We start from the raw sequence: 21,254 nt of genomic DNA, 5'->3' as shown, positions 1-21,254 counted from the left end.
CTGATTGAGGTCAGCACTTTGTGATGGCCACTCCAGTACCTTGACTTTGTTGTCCTTAAGCCATTTTGCCACAGCTTTGGAGGTATGCTTGGGGTCATTGTTTTTATCAGCTAACGACCCTGCATCAGTGTGGAGTGGCATGAAACAACTCACAAATTACAGGACTCCTACCACCAACCCTGTAGGGAGCCAACAACTGGCTGACAACCTGAATGTGTTCTACTGCAGATTAGAAAGGCCCAATCTCACACCCCACACCCACTCTGACCTTCACTCCACACAAACACCAACACCACCTGCAACCCCACTCCTGCTACTCAACCTGCACTTAAGATCTGTGAAGATGATGTGAGCCGCATCTTTTGGAACAAAAGACGAGGAAGGCTTCAGGCCCAGATGGCGTCTCACCAGTGTCTCTTCGATCCTGTGCTAACCAGCTGGCCCCCATCTTCACACAGATCTTCAATAGATCACTGGATCAGTGTGAAGTCCTATGCTGCTTCAAACGCTCAATCATTATTCCTGTCTTAAAGAAACCAAAAATCACAGGACTTAATGACCTGTTGCCCTGATGTCTGTGGTCATGAAATCATTTGAGAGACTGGTTTTGGCCCATCTGAAGCACATCACTGGACCCTTTCTAGATCCCCTTCAGTTTGCTTATTGAGCAAACAGGTCTGTGGATGATGCAGTCAACATAGGATTGCATCGTATCCTGCAACATCTGGACAGACCAGGGACAAATGCAGGGATCCTTTTTGTGGACTTCAGTTCGGCTTTCAACACCATCATCCCAGCTGTACTCCAGAATAATTTACACCAACTCTCTGTTCCCATGTCTATCTCTGTGGATTACCAGCTTTCTGACGGACAGGCAGCAGCTTGTGAGACAGGGGAAACTCACTTCTAGCACCTGTACAATCAGCACTGGTGCCCTCCAGGGATGTGTGCTCTCCCCACTACTCTTCTGCCTCTACACCAATGACTGCATTGCCAAGGACCTCTCTGTCAAGCTCCTAAAGTTTGCAGATGACACCACTGTCATCGGCCTCATCCGAGATGACGATGAGTCTGCATACAGAAGGGAGATTGAACGGCTGGCTGTCTGGTGCAGTCAAAACAACCTTGAGCTGAACACGCTCAAAACGGTGGAGATCATTGTGGACTTTAGGAGAAACACCCCCCCCCCCCATTCTAAACAGCACTGTGGCAGCAGTGAAGTCATTCAGGTTCCTGGACACTACTATCTCACAGGACCTGAAGTGGGAGACCCACATTGACTCCATTGTGGAAAGGCCCAACAGAGGTTGTACTTCCTTTGCCAGCTGAAGAAATTCAACCTGCCACAGGTGCTGCTGATATAGTTTTACTCGGCAGTCATTGAGTCTGTCCTCTGCACTTCAATAACTGTCTGGTTTGGTTCAGCTACGAAATCGGACATCAGAAGACTACAAAGGACAGTTCGGACTGCTGAGAGGATTATTGGTTGCCCCCTGCCCCCCCTTCCAGAACTATACACTTCCATAGTGAGGAAAAAGGCTGGAAAAAACACTCTGGCCCCACTCACCCTGCCCACTACCTTTTTGAACTGTTGCCTTCTGGCCGACGCTTCAGAGCTCTGAGCACCAGAACCGTCAGGCACAGGAATAGTTTCTTTCCCTCAGGCTATCCATCTCATGAACAGTTAAATTGCCCCATTGAGCAATAACTATGTGCAATACACAGTTTAGTCTTTCTTAAATTTATCCAACACATCCAACCTCTTCTGCCATTTCATTCCTCTGGAAGAAAAAACAAAATTTACATAACTGTATGCACTGTACATAACAGATTGTATTAGATTTGCACTACCTATGTGTGTGTCTGTTCGTATGTGTATAATTATTTTTTATTATTATCTATGTCTTGCTGCTGTTTTTGTAGTGTTGTACACTGGAAGCTCCTGTCACCAAGACAAATTCCTTGTATGTGTAAGCATACTTGGCAGTAAAGCTGATTCTGATTTGGAAGACCCATTTGCGACCAAGCTTTAACTTCCTGGCTGATGTCTTGATGTTGCTTCAATATATCCACATAATTTTCCTTCCTCACGGTGTCATCTATTTTGTGAAGTGCACCAGTCCCTCCTGCAGCAAAGCACCCTCACAACATGATGCTGCCACCCCATGCTTCACGGTTGGGATAGTGTTCTTCGGCTTGCAAGCCTTACCCTTTTTCCCCCAAATGTTACGATGATCATTATGGCCAAACAGTTCAATTTTGGTTTCATGAGACCAGAGGGCATTTATCCAAAAAGTAAGATCTTTGTCCCTATGTGGACTTGCAAACTGTAGTCTGGCTTTTTTATGGTGGTTGTATAGCAGTGGCTTCTTCCTTGCTGTGCAGCCTTTCAGGTTATGTCAATATAGGACTCGTTTACTGTAGATATAGATGCTTGTCTACCTGTTTCCTCCAGCATCTTCACAAGGTCCTTTACTGTTTTTGTGGGATTGATTTGCACTTTTTGCACCAAACTACGTTCATCTATAGGAGACAGGCTGCGTCTCATTCCTGAGCGGTATGATGGCTGTGTGGTCCCATGGTGTTTATACTTGCGTACTATTGTTTGTTCAGATGAACGTTGTATCTTCAGGCGTTTGGAAACTGCTCCCAAGGATGAACCAGACTTGTGGAGATCCACAAATTTTTTTTATGAGGTCTTGGCTGATTTCTTTGGATTTTCCCATGATGTCAAGCAAAGAGGCACTGAGTTTGAAGGTAGGCCTTAAAATACATCCACAGGTACACCTCCAGTTGATACCTATTAGCCTATCTGAAGCTAATTGCCTAAAGGCTTGACATAATTTTCTGGAATTTCCCAAGCTGCTTAAAGGCACAGTTAACTTAGTGTATGTAAACTTCTGACCCACTGGAATTGTGATATAGTTAATTAATAGTGAAACAGTTTGTCTGTAAACACTTGTTGGAAAAATTACTTGTCATACACAAAGTGTATGAACACAAAGTAGATGTCCTAAACGACTTGCCAAAACTATAGTTTGCTAATATGAAATTTGTGGAGTGGTTAAAAAAATGAGTTTTAATGACTTCAGCCTAAGTGTATGTAAACTTCTGACTTGAACTGTATACTTGCATTTTGGATACTGAGCAGCTTAGATTTCCCGCCACATGTATAACTGGGGTCTGAAGTTTATTAGGTTTCATTTAGTGCCTCATCTCAGCCAAATTAATGAGAGAAATTTAGCTTTTTTTTTTTTTTTTTTTTTACTGTGGGAACAACACTTGCGCTCTTTCCATACTAGTGCGCGTTAAACAGCATCTCAGCTGCACAGAGAGAGATGAGATGAAATTGCAGTTCAGTAAAAAGACACTGTGGATTTATGTTCCAATGTATGTATAACTAATTGTCACCAACCTGTAAACATGAAATGTGTAGGATACTTCAAAAGTTGTGTAAGACGTGCTGTCCCGCTTCGAAATTCCTGCAGTTTTCTACACATTGGTAATTGATGCTGCTAGGACACTTGGAAAAGAGTGAGGACAGTTCTAGGAGAACTTGCTCTGTGTCTGCACGCTTTTGAATGCTCATGCGACTGTGCCTTGTCATGCCCAGTTTATTATGCTCTCACGCATGTTTGCAAGCTAAATATATATCAGCACTAGCTCATCTCTCAGCCCTCAGGTAGAAGACTGTGTTTGCTTCATGTAATTTTTGTGCTCTCTTGCTTGTCTGTTTGCACTAAGGTTATAAATGCAGGACTGGCCCGAATCTCTCTCACAGTGGTCCCGGGCCATCGGGCAGTCCTTATTGTCAAGCCCTGAACATATTGTATTTTTTTATCAAATGAAGTGCTCACAGCATTTGGATTGAACCTCACAGCACAATCCAAAATACAACATTAGAGTTATATTTTGTCAAAAAAAGTGCTTAAAAACCAGGGTTTTCCTGGGTCAGAAATGGTCTTCGGTGGTGGCCAACTTACACGTTCATTAGGGCTGGGTGATTAATTGATTATTTATTTTTTCAAATACGATTTTCAAGGTAATCGAGATAAAATTATTATTTTCCATATTCCGTTTCGCAATGATACACCCCGGCGTTATATATTTAAAGCATCCTTTATTAAAGTTCAAATAATAAGGAAGCCGGTTATGAAAATAAACTCAAACTAGCATTTCTCTGTGCGGTCAGCGCTGTGTCTATGAGTTGCGTGAAGTGGCTAGAGAAGAGATTGAATCTTCTCCCGGCTGATGCACACTCTGTAGCGGGGACGCTCGTTGCTCATACACGTTTGCTGCAGCTAGATTATAACTTGATGGCTCACGACGTAGTGAATCATAATATATGCGACACGTTCACTATGTGTATCTTATCATGAAGAAAATCGGCAATACGCAGCTCTATTAAGAAGAGAAACTTAGTTTTTTGTGAGTTAAAGATAGATCGAAGTGAACATCAAGGTGAGAGAGTGTAGTCTTAGCCCATTATACACTGGAACAAAACGTACAGAACATACATTTTTGATTAGTCTTTTTTGGCTTGTTTTCCTAAATAATATCTAAAACTCCTTTAAAACAACGTAAATTTACTTTAGGAGCTATACTGTGGAATTTTTTTTTTTTTTATCAGAGAATTTTGGGGGGGTCAGGGCTTGACATTAACGCTTGTCCGGGACAAGTGGAATTTTGAAGAGGCAAATGAAAGAGAATTTGATTTGCCCGACTGGACAAGCAGACTGATTAAAATGTCAATAAGTGAAAAATAACCATCTATATTTGTGATAGCCTAGGCCTGTGTCACTTTATTAGAAAGTTCATATTCTTATTCTGCTGTGGAAAGTAATCCAGAGCCCGCAATTGTATAATTCGCTAGCGATCTAGTAACAGCTGTGCCCTGTTTGATTGACAGGCAGCGTATGTGTGCTGAACATGCGGTTGTGTTCCAAAAATGCTCAAGCTAATGCGCACCTGAACGGTCAAATACGTTTTAAAATTCCGCCAAAATGCCTTTCTTGAAGTATTCATGTAAACACAGAGAGTGATGTCTAAAGTGAACGTAAACAGCGGAGAAAAAAAGTGGACTTGTAGTAAAATGTCAGAATTGTAAATATAAATGTAAGCTAACAGACCTGCTGCTGTCTAGTATGTCATTTATAATAATCAAACAACCATAACAAGAAAATGAGAACACTTGACTGAGTAACTTTAGTAGCTTTAAAAAGTATTAATGTATTATAATCATACAGTGAAGACCAGTAGTAGTTTTATGTTGCAATTCAGAATGAAAGTTTACTTGAGTACTTGATGGCCTACTGCTGTTAAAAACTTTTAAAGCTGTTAAAAAAGCACTGAATTTTCTTAATTTGTATTTTTTGTTCTATTATTTCTATTCATTGCTGTTTTTTATTGTTATTTTATTACTGACTGTTTACTAGTCTTGAATAATTAAAGTTGGTATTGAGAATTGTCACATTTCACTACAGACTACTGAGATTGTGGTATTGTGATGATGTATAGCCTTTATTGTACATGGTAGATCTTGCTGCAATAACATGAAAAAGTAGATCTCATTCCATAGAAGTGTTAGCATCCCTGCTGTAAATGATGATGATGGAGGCTTTTCTTTATTTGACTACCATACGTAACATAAAACAATTGTCATAATTATCCTTCTCCCCTACCCAGTGCAGTTCACATTTCAAGTTCAAGGAAATCCACTTAAAAAGACAAGTTTTTGTTTTTAAAGGTCAATAAATGCATGATGTTTCCAAAGTCAACAAGTAATTGTTAAATAATTGTGATCTCAATATTGACCAAAATAATTGCGATTATGATTTTTGCCATAATCGAGCAGTCTTAACGTTCATCGCGATGCAGTTTTTTTTTCATAATTGCAATTAATATGTAAAGCAAGTGAATATTATTTATCTTTGATCATCTGAGCATTTAGAAACTTTGTACTTCAAGGTGCATTGGGAAATCAGACTAACTTAACACCTTATTTCTATAGGGCTAGTTATAATATTCATGAGTAAACCACTTTACTGATTTGGGACTGTGCTTCTGTAGTAAATATGTGTGTTTTCTACTTCATAACAGATTGTTTTTCTTTTATCAGACTCTTAATAATTTAGGAATCCAAACCAGGCCAGTTTGTTTCCTAATATCAAACATCATTGAAACAGGAAATATGTTACATCATGACTTCATAATTTCTATTTGACATTTTAGCCTACTTGCCCTTGTGTTTACCATAATTAAGAGCATGGATTGCTCCTCAGTCGTTAGTTTGGTAGTCTTTCTTAAAAGAATACACTATTTGTTATGAAAAAATATAAGCCTAAACACATAAAAAAAAAAAAAAAAAAACTCACCTTTAAAACAACTACCACTACCATAGTTGTAATGAAAAAATCTTTTAAAGTTTACTGTGATGGATGTTAGTAAGGGTGGTGTAGATGTGGAAAGTCTTTTACAGTGCTGTGAAGTATTTGCACCATCCTGATTTCTTTTTTTGTGTATATCTCATACTAAATTTTCAAACAAAATCTAACATAAAGCCAGTCTGAGTAAACAAAAAATACTGTTTTTATATGATAATGTTGAAATAAAATGATTGAAATGGGTCTAAGGGGGGCGCGGTCTTGTAAATTTTCTTGGGGGGGGCTTACTGCCCAAGACTTTGAAAACCCCTGAACTATGGAAAGGCGAAAGGGACAAAACAGTGTTTTTTAAATCATGTTTAAAGTACATAGTATTAAAAGCATATCTGAGGCTGAGACAAAAATTAGTTGGACCTTTTACTTTCAATAATATTTACAAATCTACTATAAATGACACCTCACAGATGTAACATTTAAATTTTGTTGTAAAGTGTGTTGATATTTCATCAAAGGACGGCCCCGTACGTATCCACAGAGGTCTGGGCTAAGCCCCGAATATTCACTGACCCTAGAGCCACCCCTGCTGGGATATACTTTGTTTTTCCACGTTGCGAATCAGATCGCAACCAGTCAACCACATTGCCTTTCAAAGTTTATTTTTCTGACCGTGAACGAATACAAACATGTTCAGCACATGCACACTAAGACTGTTTTGTGATACTCTTTTAGTACAGTTAACAGCAGGCACTGACAATGCACTCAGTCGGGGACTGTCTATGCAGATTGCACTGATGACAAAATATGCGTTACGCATACTGTGTGCATTCCAATCAGAAACGCAGACATCCAAAGTATATTAGGCCTTAAAGTGATAGTTCACCAAAAATGAAAATTCTCTCATCATTTACTCCTTATGCCATCCCAGATGTCAAGGTGCGAATCGGAAAGCTATTTTGCGAATAACCTGATTGGAGTCTTAGCTGTTGCGGATCTGAGCAGATCCGCTCCTGTTTACTGTAACTCCGCCATGGCACATGCTTCAAGCACCGTAACTTCGCGCTTCCAGCCCTTGCAATACCGCCATCAGCAAAAATCACAAAGGCAGCATTAAAGTAATTCATACGACTCCAGTGGTTTAATCCATGTGTTCTGCAGTGATATTATGAGAAACAGATCAATATTCAAGTCTTTTTTCCTATAAAACTCAACTTTTACATTCTTCTTATGTTTTTTGGCCATTTGCAATGTGTATATCGCCACCTAGTGGGCAGGGGGAGAATTACTTTTATTCATTTGGCAGATGCTTTTTTCCCCCAAAGTGACTTACATAAACAGGAAGAATACAACATAAGTGATCATCTAAAGGAGACAGTAGTATGAAAAGTGCTGCATTACAAAGTTGCAATTGCATCAGAAAAATACTTTCCAAGACAGAGGTTAGAGTGCAACAAGAATAATACATATACATTTTATATCTATCAATGAGAAGGTGTACTGAGGAGCAAGCCTCTTTCTCCTAAAAGAAATTAGCAAACAAAAAAAAAACAAAAAAATCTTTGACAGCCCCTTAAGCTTATTAGTAAATAGTGTGTGTCTCCCTTGTTTAGTAGTCAGGACACTGATCAGGGAGTTGGCTATTTCTAGGTCTCAATCGCAAAATCTCCCTAAAAATTCCCAGAATGCACCGTAAAAACCAGGGAGCATCGTTACTCACTGTGTTCATTTACCGGAAATGTTGTCATGTCTTCTGAAGTTTCTCAAGTTGTTAGAGGATGAGCGTAAGTGTAAATGTCAAAGCCTTATTTTCTCTTTAAAAAGCAAATTACAGTTGAAGTCAGAAGTTTACATACACTAAGGTTGAAGTCATTAAAACAAATTTTTTAACTTCTCCACAGATTTAATATTAGCAAACTATAGATTTGGCAAGTTGTTTAGGACATCTACTTTGTGCGTGACACGAGTAATTTTTCTAACAATTGTTTACAGACAAATTAAGTTAACTGTGCCTTTAAGCAGCTTGATAAATTCCAGAAAATTATGTCAAGCCTTTAGACAATTAGCCAATTAGCTTCTGATAGGAGATGTACTGAACTAGAGGTGTACCTGTGGATGTATTTTAAGGCTTACCATCAAACTTGGTACCTCTTTGCTTGACATCATGGGAAGATCAAAATAAATCAGCCAAGACCCCTGGTTCATCTTTGGGAGCAATTTCCAAACAACTGAAGGTACCGCGTTCATCTGTACAAATAGTAGTACGCAAGTATAAACACCATGGGACCACGCAGCCATCATATTGCTCAGGAAGGAGATGCATTCTGTCTCCTAGAGATGAACGTGCAAATCAATCCCAGAACAACAGCAAAGGACCTTGTGAAGATGCTGGAGGAAACAGGTAGAGAAGTATCTATATCCACAGTAAAACGAGTCCTATATTGACATAACCTGAAAGGCTGCTCAGCAAGGAAGAAGCCACTGCTCCAAAACCGCCATAAAAAAGCCAGACTACAGTTTGCAAGTGCACATGGAGACAAAGATCTTACTTTGTGGAGAAATGTCCTCTGGTCTAATGAAACAAAAATTGAACTGTTGAACTGTGAACTGTTGCAAGTCAAAGAACACCATCCCAACCGTGAAGCATGGGAGTGGCAGCATCATGTTGTGGGGGTGCTTTGCTGCAGGAGGGACTGGTGCACTTCACAAAATAGATGGCATCATGAAGGAAAATTGTGGATATATTGAAGTAACATCTCAAGACATCAGCCAGGAAGTTAAAGCTCAGTCGCAAAAGGGTCTTCCAAATGGACAGTGACCCCAAGCATACCTCCAAAGTTGTGGCAAAATGGCTTAAGGACAACAAAGTTAAGGTATTGGAGTGGCCATCACAAAGCCCTGACCTCAATCAGATAGAATATTTGTGGGCAGAACTGAAAAAGCATGTGAGCAAGGAGGCCTACAAACCTGTCTCAGTTACACCAGTTCTGACTGGAGGAATGGGCCAAAATTCCAGCAACTTATTAGGAATGTAACGATCCATCGATGTATCAATCCGATGACCAGCGATCCAATATTATCGATACAACATGTAAATATCGATATAGTTTTTTTCTTTTTTTTTTTTTTTTAAAGATGTACAATTGTTTTAATACTCATGTAGGGTTGCTCTGATACCAACATTTTGGCTTCGGTAGGATACCAGCCCTGGTACCTCGGTATCGATACTATAATCAACAAATAAAAAGCCTTAGATTTTTGATGAAATTACACAGAAAACAACTTGAATAAAAGAATGGCATAAAGTCTCACAGATACAAATTATGCGTTTTCTGTAAGTTTTTCAGGATTCCATGTTAAATGTTGTAATTAAATGTTATGATCAAATGGTGTTCAAACTGACACATAGCTTTAATCAAATAAAAATATAATATTTTATTTTTATTTTTTTACGAAAAAGTGAAATTTTATTTTTGGTAAAATAAAATGCACAACAGAGCTGCACAGTATTAATGAAAACATTAATGAAAAAAAATCTGATTACCTGTGGCACAAGGCTGCTATGGCTAAATCACAACACGCTGATAAAACTTTCATTTGTGATATTGCTTACAAATAATATGAATAATATAATAATAAACAACCATTTAATTATCTAATTGTTATTATGAGTATTATTGCTACTTTTTGAATGTTACATTTTTATACAGTAGTTATATTTTTCTGTCTTCAATTTCATGCATCCAGCTGAATAGAGACTTTTATTTTGACAGACCTTTGAGTTCTTTCTGTTTGTGATGGGTTAGTTATATCAAGCTTCCCATTAATGCTGGGATAATCCCGTAGTGACTCGAGCTGAAAACTCCGAGCTGCACCAGAGGAGTTCATTTAAGTGTTAACAGCCGTTTATACTCTAAACAAACTGCATAAATTAAGCACCAGTAGTGCGTGTTGTGTTTGTGTGAGTGTGTGAGCATGCGTGCGCTTGTGTGTGTGAAGCAGATGATGGAGCAGAGCAGCACCTCTTGTACATTCAGTAGTGTGCAGCGCATGTGACTGTATAATATTTAATTAAATTACATCCTTCTGCTGTTTAAAGATCACTGTGGCAGGGAGGAGGGCGGGGCTGGGTCGTGATGCTGCACACCCAGCCCCTAATCAGGCTAATCAAGCCCTCGAGAGGGATAAAGGTGACCAGAGGTGGCAATTCCAGAGAGAGTGTGTTACGGGCAGCTGCCCGGCATGTGTTTGTGTTTGTCTTTTTAAGTTAACCATTAAATATTATTTATATTGTTAAGCCGGTTCTCGCCGCCTGCTTTCCCTTTTACCTTGTTACAGTCACACTTCTAGTGGCTAGTCACTACAGGCCATATCCAGAGGTTTTTTATTTTATTTTCAAATCATCATTGATTTCATCTCAAAACTGTCACATCTCGTATCATTTGGCTAATGACAGCATACTGTAATATGGTACTGAAATTAGCAACAAAATGATATCTTAGCATTTAAATTTTTCTGGTATCGCGATACTTCGTTAGTACCGGTAAACCGCGCAACCCTACTCGTCAGCCACGTTCGTACGCATTTCCATCAAGCGATGAAGCAACCTTATTGCATTCATTTGACTTTGAGCACTAAATATGCTTTTCATGTGGGACACAAATGTGTGCGGGGTCTTTGAAGCCAAATTGTGCTCCGCTTTCCGTGCGGCATGCGCACACGTCAACCAGGCTTCCCGCGAAATGCTAGCTCCATTGACAGGAGCGCATCAACAGGGTACTCCTTAAAATGTGAGCTCTCGTGACAAACGGAGAGCGGCTCACATGTACGATTAATTCTGGCTTCCATCGATATCCTTGCGCATGTGACCCATTTGAATTTTACATGAGAATTTGCTATTTTAAAGTACTATGGAGAAGTTCAACCACGTGAAACATCTTGACAATGCCAACATTCTGAACAGCACTAACGAGGGTAAGAGAAACACCTGCTCAGGTCCAGCATCAGTTATAACACCCTTACTTACATTTATCCCAGTTAACTGTAACCAAATTTATATATATATATATATATATATATATATATATATATATATATATATATATATATATATATATAAATTATTATTTTATTTTGTGTGTGTGTTTGGCTTTGACCACAGGGATGTTTGTCGGGGGTTGGGGATTGAAAGGGGAATAATGGGGGTTAAGTTGATTCTGTGCATATGTTTTGCTTTTCTGTTTCATTTGTTGGAATCAATAAAAAGTGTTAATCGGGAAAAAAACTGACAGAATTTGTGAGAAAATTATTCGAGTGATCACTTGTCTGTGACTATTTTTTATATTATTTATCTGTATAATTGTTTTCAACATCAGAAGTACCTTATTTTGTTGTGGATGTCCCAATGTGTAAACAGAGAGCTGAATAAAATAATCAAATAATATTTTGGTTGCATTTGAGGGCAAATTTTTTTTTTATTGATTGTGTAAAATAGGCACATAATATCAGAATATCGATCGCAGGCCCCTGAAACGAATCGTATCGCGGCAGACTGAAGCATTGACAAATATCAGATCGCAGGCCAAGATAATCGATTCAAGATCGTATCATGGTGAAACGTCCAATTAACACCCCTACAACTTATTGTGAGAAGCTTGTGGAAGGCTACCCAAAACATTTGACCCAAGTTAAATAATTTAATGGCAATGCTACCAAATACTATCAAAGTGTATGTAAACTTCTGACCCACTGGGAATGTGATGAAAGAAATAAAAGCTGAAATAAATAATCCTCTCTACTATTATTCTGACATTTCACATTCTTAAAATAAAGTAGTGATCCTAACTGACCTAAGACAGGGAATGTTTTCTACGATTAAATGTCAGGAATTGTGAAAAACTGAGTTTAAATATATTTGGCTAATATGTAAACTTCTGACTTCAACTGTATCTTTCATTCATAGTGTTTATAAAAGAAAAACAATCTTTTAAATGTTAGAGTTGTTAAAAATACACTTTGTATGTTTATTTTTTTCATTCATCTTTAATAATAAAGCTGTACATATCAAATCAAATCACTTTATTGTCACACAGCCATATACACAAGTGCAATGGTGTGTGAAATTCTCGGGTGCAGTTCCAATCAACATAGCAGTCGTGACAGTGATGAGACATATACCAATTTACAATAACATCAAATTAACACAACACAATTTAAACATCTGTTATACACATAATTACACTCAACAATATACAAATAATAACATACACTGTACAGTATACAATACACACAATATAGATACACTTTATTCAATAAAAATAAAAAAGTATATATATATATATATATAGAATGTACAGTATTGTACTGTATTGACATTCAGGCTGTCGGTTGATAGTCAGTTGTTAAGAGAGAATATAATATAATAATAATATAATTTATGACAGTCCGGTGTGAGATATAAGAGTAAGGGTAATAAAGTGCAGTGCTGATGTATTTTGATCGTGGGAGATCAAGAGTTCAGAAGTCTGATTGCTTGGGGGAAGAAGCTATCATGGAGTCGGCTGGTGCAGGTCCTGATGCTGCTATACCACCTACCTGATGGTAGCAGTGAGAACAGCCCATGGCTCGGGTGGCTGGAGTCTCTGATGATCCTCCGAGCTTTTTTCACACACTGCCTTGTATATATTTCCTGGAGGGAGGGAAGCTCACCTCCGATGATGTGTCTGGCAGTTCGCACCACCCTTTGTAGTGCTTTGCGGTTGTGGGCGGTGCTATTGCCGTACCAGGCGGAGATACAGCCAGTCAGGATGCTCTCCACAGTGCAGGTGTAGAACCGTGTGAGGATGTGGCGGTTCATTCCAAACTTCCTCAGCCATCTCAGGAAGAAGAGGTGCTGATGAACCTTCTTCACAACGACTTCAGTGTGGATGGACCATGTGAGTTCCTCAGTGATGTGGACACCCAGGAACTTGAAGCTGCTGACTCTCTCCACTGGTGCTCCATTGATGGTGATGGGACTGTGTTCTCTGTCTTTTCTTCTGAAGTCCACCACAAGCTCCTTTGTCTTACTGACGTTGAGGGAGAGGTTGTGCTCCTGACACCAGTGTGTCAGAGTGTGCACCTCCTCTCTGTAGGCTGTTTCATCATTGTCAGTGATCAGACCTACCACCGTCGTGTCATCAGCAAACTTAATGATGGTATTGGAGCTATGTGTTGTACATATTAAAATATACAACGAAAACACACGGTAGTGTCATTTATAATGCAGTGTTGCTGATTAATACCAGCTGCATTTAAAAACGCGACCTAGGAAACTTGTTGCAGGTGATTGAGTCATAAGTGGCCCAAAGTTCAGTGGATGAACACCCTTGCCAGTGCCCGAATTCGTGTTCATGATATACTGATTCATGACATAGGGAGCTAGGGAGCTGATTGAGGCACGGGCTGCATCTGAAACCAGGAAAATGCTACCTCTGGAGGCTGTATACAGAGGTTGGAAGGGACCAAGGCATGTCCTAATCCAATGTTCATGACACATCGTGTGTAGGCTGTACTTTTGAAAGGCTGAGCGCCCAACTGTGCATGGAAAAATTAAGTATACCCTAGCCTTGAGTCAGTTCAAACTAAAATTTACACCCTCACTGCATTTTTAAATGGCATCATCAAAGTGTTACAACTTTCATGTTAGAACAGGCAAGTTTGATGTTCTATTTTTGGAAGTAAAAGCACTCGGGGAAAGATTCACCGTAATAACTCTCATGTTGAGATTCACAGTTGTTTGCATGGTCATGATCCTGTGTGAGAGAGAGAGAAAAGGGAGAGACAGTGATGTGTGTTTTAGGATGTGCTCTTTGTAGTAGCAGCATTAAAGCATAGCAGGGTAATTCCTGTTGTCAAATATTTTTGACGAGTTTTTAGTATGGTGTCAAATTCAAAAAGGTGAACTTTAGATAAATGTAGTTGACCTGCAGATGGTTTAACATTAACCAACATTTTCTTACCAACTTATGCTGATAACATTTGAAGTGATTGTCTATGAAGAGCATCTGGAAGGTTAACATGCTATTGCCAAAGGTTCTCTAGATGCAGATAAAAGATGGTTTGCTGAGCTGTCAACTGAAGCTGCGGTCACAGTGTAGACTTTGCGTTTCATGCACTTCCATTCACACGCATGCACTAACCACTGTTGACTGTTTGCACCGTTATGTCGGCTGATCATCAATATTGGCCAAAGTGAGATAATAATAGATAAAGATAAAAGTTTATTTCATAGTTGTGTAATTATCAATAAGTTGAAACAAGGTCAGAACGACCACCAAACTATTGGTATCTGTAGATGTTGTTTGAAATAATGCTGCATCACTAGTTAAAGCTAACCTTTAACTGTTGTTAACATGTCAGGGACTATATGTTCTAGCAGAAGGTTAATTAGCTTAATATAATGGTTTAATGAAAAATATTTTTTAGATTGTTTGACCCTTTTAAAGAATGCTATGAAGCACTCAAGATCTCACTGTTTTGTAAAGATTGGCATGAGTACCTGGTAATCACAGCAGTGATCAATCATGAAAACATATGAATTGTATTAACTTGATTTCTGTGATTTTTCAGTCTAGTGTGCACTGTATGTTTAACACCATGTATTGGATTAAAGAGTGTACACACAGGATGCTTTTCTGCAATTAATAAGGCTGTTAAATAGTGAGCTACTGAATAGCACAAAACATAGTTGAACTATTTTTACCTACTGCTGTCTTAAATGCAACGCTCATGCAGCAGGACATGATGCAACATACCAACAATTAAAAGATTGTACTGATTTTATGCATTAATATATACACTATATAGCATCTTGTAGTAACTAATCCCTGCATGAAAGATGTCTCACCATCAGATTACAGGCTGATTATCTAGTGCAGGGTTTCTCAAACCTTTTTGAACCAAGTACCCCTTTCATAACTCCAAATACTTTGCGGACCACCATCACAACAAATATTATATTATATTACTAGAAGTATAAAAATGATCTCCGTGAGTTCAAGGCACTGCTGTCCTTTTAACTTTACAAAGTTACACTACAAAGCTTAAAAAGTCATCTACTGATTTTTTGCATAAATTATTATCATTTCCCCCTATAGTCAAAGCATGAATTTAAACATGAGTAAAGCACCATATTCTTATGAAGAGAAATAAACAGTTGAGGATTGATTAATTTGTTTTTGCTTGTTACCATAATATCATATTATTGTTGATAATTAAACAACAGTAATAATACAATAACACAATTTTATCATTATTTAATGGTTAAAATTACGTCATTCTTAACTGTCACTTTTTGCTTTTCTGCAAATAAAAGGAAGGGAGAATAATAACCCAGTGCTGGTCTATGTCTTGAGAATATTCACCCTCATTGTGGTCGATAACTTAAAATACATGTTGTTAAACCCTTTCTTTTTACTGGATGGAGCAACAGCTCTGTCTCTCAATGGCAGATGGATATTGTCCAATGTCATCCACAGAAACTTCTGTAAATAATGCGTGTAAAGCGATATTCATTCACCAATAAGAGAAGTTGCTGTCATCATGGAAATAGGCGGATTTCCCCACACATAAAATTGCGGTCCAGAATCTACAACACATAGTCTATAGGCTGTTTGATTACATTGTTCAAAACATCTTATGTCGTATTTTTATAGTAGTCAATCGCTTTATATCAAAGTTTGTTTTTTTTATTGCTTTTTATGGCCCATTTGCTTACAACATTGCAACACAGTGTTCACAATTCAGGAATTTCCCACGGCCCCCTGGCTATTTGAAAAGGACCCCAGTTTGAGAAACGTTGATCTAGTGTGCTGTATTTTTCACTAGAAGTTCATCTGAGGTCACGCAGGGTTAGTTGTCAGATGGCCACAGGAGGAAGCTGTGCTTTAAACTCAGAATGACCCTTGTGTTGACAGACTTTTACTGCTGAATGTTAGGAACATGACTCTGAGCATGTGCACTGTGATTGCACTATTTTAATTTGATTTGTGCTATTAGGATGCATTTTTAGGTATGCAGAAATTGTATCAGTTTCACTCAGTGTGCCATTGTTGTTTCTATACATAGAAACTCTGACAAGCATGGTTGTAATAATGTACTAAAGTGATGTATATTTTAGCCTTTGTTGTCTTGAAATGTCAAATCAGTTTGTAATGAGATATAGAAGAGTGTACAGCAGGGGTGTCAAAGGGCCACAGTCCAGCAGAATTTAGCTCCAACCCTAATTAAACACACCTGAAGCAGCTAATCAAGGTCTTCAGGAGTGCTTGAAGATTACAAGGAGGCATTTTGGAGCAGGGCTGGAACTAAACTCTGCAGGGCTGTGGCCCTCCAGGAACTGAGTTTGACACCCCTGGTGTACAGGGTCTACACTAACCTTTTTGTTAGGGGCACAGTCAGAGATCAGTTTTTTTAAAGACTCTGGCATGTAACTGTTAAAGATTCACTATGGAATTCAGAAACAAAAGACACAGTTTTAAACCTTTTTCCAAGTTTTTTTTTTTTTTTTCTACTTAACCTTACAAGCAGCACCAAACAACATCTGTCTTGGCTGGTCACCTTTATGAGCATCTAATAAACTAAGTATACTGTATATTGATGACACTATTCCATTTGACAGTTACAAAAATATTATATTGGTAATTGTTAACAGATGAGTAGTTCATCAACACTCAAATATATTAAATCATATTTTCATGACATTCATAACTATATGATCTGTTAAGCGTCATATAATGCAGTAATATTTAATATCAATTTATTTTCAATGATGTGCACATGAACTACCTGACAATTTTATTGAAGATGCATTTCTGCATCAGTATGTGCTGGTCTTTATTGTTTTTCTATGAAAGCCTGCACCAGTCGGAGATTTTTGACCATTGCGTTGCATCTGGTTTTCTCAGAATCTTGCATGCAAACGTCATGTTTTTAAGACATCCATCATAATTCAAAATACTGTCTGACATTTAAAAAAAAAAAAAAAAAACTAGCAAGAAACTCTGCTTAAACCATCTTGACATGGTAAACCAACCTATGCAGCTTCACTCTCTCTTGATCTCTGTGTGCGTGCTCACATAATTTCTTAAATCTAAGAAGCTTCAAAAACATATGCCACATTTGTTGTTTGTGGCGTTACTCATTATCTAGCAAATGAGTTATGATGTCTGTGTTGTCTTTTTGAAGAAAGTGTTATTTTTTGTATGCAGATGTCTGTGGTGTTGCCATCTGTCACAGTAACACAGCAGAACTGTCTGTTGAGTAAATATTGAACAAAATCATTTAGCCCTTTAATGATGTTAAGGATTCACATGTGTGTTTGTTGTGATTTCAGACTTTGGTGGAGTATGTCAATCTGTGGAGTATTGAGGAGGGGCCGTTATCAGTACTGGAGGTTTATATCATCGCCCTGCTGAGCTTTTCACAGGCGTGCCCGTACCTTTCTGCCCAGTGTGAAAAGGTGCCAGTTGTGCTTGAAAGGCTCTCACTGTAAGTATACACTGAAGCCTTATTCGGATGTTAATTGTTTTACATGGGGATGTGAGGTAACTGCAGCATGTATAAGGGGTTGTCAGTAGGGATAGTAGTGATAACGATTTTAACCAAAAACTAAATACTGATATTTTGTCATCAGATCACTTTTTTGCTCAGGAATTATGCTTAAAAAAATGTAAAAAGACGTACAAAAGCTTTTTTATTGTTCTAACTATAATTTCCATTGAACATGGATTGAATCTGTTGAACACATGACAGACCAAAACTTGTGTTCAACAGATTCTAATGACAGATATATAGAAGATAAATAGATATAAAGACTAAAAAGTAACTAAATATCATTGCTTGATAATTGATAAGTAAAAAAAAAGATTTTTGCTTCTAAAACATCTTTGCACTTCTGTTTTTGCATTTTAAAACAACAGAACTCACATTTTACATGTTTCTAATGTATATGATAAAACATAATGACACATGTTGGGCAATTGCACTGAAATGTCAACCACATCATAGAAAAATAAAGTTTTAACCAAATAAGAAAAACCCCCTTTTAAATTCTATCATGTAAAGGATATTTAATATTGCCATCCAGACCGGTAGAGGGTGCCACTTGCTCACAGTGCTGAATGCAAACGCACAAATGCAGATTTTCAGATCAAGGTTTAGTAGTCATGCAAGACCATATTGCAATTTTAATCTTCATCAATCATCCAGCATTAATGTATGTTATAGCGATGTCTCAAAGTCAAAGCGTTTTGGATGGTTTCCCTCATGTATTGGTAAGTGCAACTTTTACAACTGTCACGTCTGTAACCATTTTGTCCTCATTGTTAAAACAAAAAAGAATAAAAATGAAATATTACATGTTTTAAGGAGTGCCAACCCTTGTACATTTTTGGCTATTCTTATTTCTGGATTGTGCATTTGAGTTCAAAAAGTTTTAACAAATTGTTTTGATCATTTTAAATAAACCAATCAGTTTTCTGCATTTTCATGTTTTTATTTGGTCAATTGGTCAAAAAAGACACTGTAGATGTTGGCTTTGCAGTGCAGTTCCCTCATACATGTTCCCTTTTTGAAGACAAAGCACTCTGTGTTCACACTATTTACACTTCAGTGCAATTCCAAATACATTTGCACAGCCTATATTTAAGAATATATTTGCACGCAAATACAGAGGATGCAATTTGTGGACTGAGGAATCATTCATGACTGAATGATCACTAGTTGTGGTATGGACCTTACGCATCAGGTAGTGGCAGAACTAGTTGACTAGACAGAGCAACCCCTAATTCAAATATTACATGTGTCTGACCACGTGAGAAGCAAGTTCCCCAATTTGTAGGATGTCATAATTCTCTCGTCCCCCGTGAATTACTTGTCATCCAAATGCATGAATTTGATCAGAGTCGCAGTGCAAACTTTCCTTTACAGACGTCACACTGAGAAACATTTATTGTCCAAATAGGGCTGATCACATTTCTTTCTGTTAAGTCTTTTAATTATTTTTTTTTTATGCCCTGTGATATTAGTATCGGTTACCTTTCTTCTATAGGAGCTGTGCAGAGTTGCTGATTTCTCTGCCCCAGAATGTCCCAGATGCATTGTGGGACAGGTTTAAGTCATCTGTGCAGGTAAATTTAACAGGCTGAAGTTCTCATTAATTGTATTTGTCAGCTTCATCGTGATCAAATGTGGTCTAAGTAAACAACTTGACAGTCAACTACAAATGTGTGTAGTTGAAATATTTAGTGCACATACAGTGCATCCGGAAAGTATTCACAGCGCTTCACTTTTTCCACATTTTGTTATGTTACAGCCTTATTCCAAAATGGATTAAATTCATTATTTTCCTCAAAATTCTACAAACAATACCCCATAATGACAACGTGAAAAAAGTTTGTTTGAAATCTTTGCAAATTTATTAAAAATGAAAAACGAAAAAAATCACATGTACATAAGTATTCACAGCCTTTGCTCAATACTTTGAAGCACCTTTGGCACCAATTACAGCCTCAAGTCTTTTTGAGTATGATGCTACAAGCTTGGCACACCTATTTTTGGGCAGTTTCTCCCATTCTTCTTTGCAGGACCTCTCAAGCTCCATCAGATTGGATGGGGAGCGTCGGTGCACAGCCATTTTCAGATCTCTCCAGAGATGTTCAATCGGGTTCAAGTCTGGGCTCTGTCCTTGAGTGGCCCAGCCATTCACAGAGTTGTCCCGGAGCCACTCCTTTTTTATCTTGGCTGTGTGCTTAGGGTCGTTGTCCTGTTGGAAGATGAACCTTTGCCCCAGTCTGAGGACCAGAGCGCTCTGGAGCAGGTTTTCATCAAGGATGTCTCTGTACATTGCTGCATTCATCTTTCCCTCAATCCTGACTAGTCTCCCAGTTCCTGCTGCTGAAAAACATCCCCACAGCATGATGCTGCCACCACCATGCTTCACTGTAGGGATGGTATTGGCCAGGTGATGAGCTCTACATCGTCTGGTTTCCTCCAGACATGACGCTTGCCATTCAGGCCAAAGAGTTCAATCTTTGTTTCTCATGGTCTGAGAGTCCTTCAGGTGCCTTTTGGCAAACTCCAGGCGGGCTGTCATGTGCCTTTTACTGAGGAGTGGCTTCCGTCTGGCCACTCTACCATACAGGCCTGATTGGTGGAGTGCTGCAGAGATGGTTGTTCTTCTGGAAGGTTCTCCTCTCTCCACAGAGAAATGCTGGAGCTCTGTCAGAGTGACCATCGGGTTCTTGGTCACCTCCCTGACTAAGGCCCTTCTCCCCCGATTGCTCAGTTTGGCCGGGCGGCCAGCTCTGAAGAGTCCTGGTGGTTCCAAACTTCTTCCATTTACGGATGATGGAGGCCACTGTGCTCATTGGGACCTTCAATGCTGCAGACATTTTTCTGTACCCTTCCCCAGATCTGTGCCTCGATACAGTCCTGTCTCGGAGGTCTACAGACAATTCCTTGGACTTCATGGCTTGGTTTGTGCTCTGACATGCACTGTTAACTGTGGGACCTTATATAGACAGGTGTGTGCCTTTCCAAATCATGTCCAATCAACTGAATTTACCACAGGTGGACTCCAATCAAGTTGTAGAAACATCTCAAGGATGATCAGTGGAAACAGGATGCACCTGAGCTCAATTTTGAGTGTCATGGCAAAGGCTGTGAATACTTATGTACATGTGATGTTTCTTTTTTTTTTTTTTTTCGTTTTTTTTATTTTTATAAATTTGCAAAGATTTCAAACAAACTTCTTTCACGTTGTCATCATGGGGTATTGTTTGTAGAATTGAGGAAAATAATGAATTTAATCCATTTTGGAATAAGGCTGTAACATAA

The 21,254-nt window shown here is 38.6% G+C and overlaps 1 protein-coding gene across 1 annotated transcript in view; it reads left to right on the top strand.

The window, feature by feature from the left end:
- znf292b (zinc finger protein 292b) overlaps window positions 1-21,254 on the top strand; it is a 43,670-nt gene that overhangs the window by 9,807 nt on the left and 12,609 nt on the right. Inside the window, exons 2-3 of the mRNA XM_051654658.1 lie at window positions 17,752-17,906; window positions 19,468-19,546. Of these exons, the coding sequence (XP_051510618.1) occupies window positions 17,752-17,906; window positions 19,468-19,546 (234 nt within the window). The remainder of the gene's footprint in view (window positions 1-17,751; window positions 17,907-19,467; window positions 19,547-21,254) is intronic.

Source organism: Myxocyprinus asiaticus, chromosome 25, assembly GCF_019703515.2.
Source record: "Myxocyprinus asiaticus isolate MX2 ecotype Aquarium Trade chromosome 25, UBuf_Myxa_2, whole genome shotgun sequence".
Taxonomy (NCBI): Eukaryota; Metazoa; Chordata; class Actinopteri; order Cypriniformes; family Catostomidae; genus Myxocyprinus; species Myxocyprinus asiaticus.
Note: the sequence above shows the minus strand (reverse complement) of the source record. Positions and strands in the feature narration are given on the sequence as shown.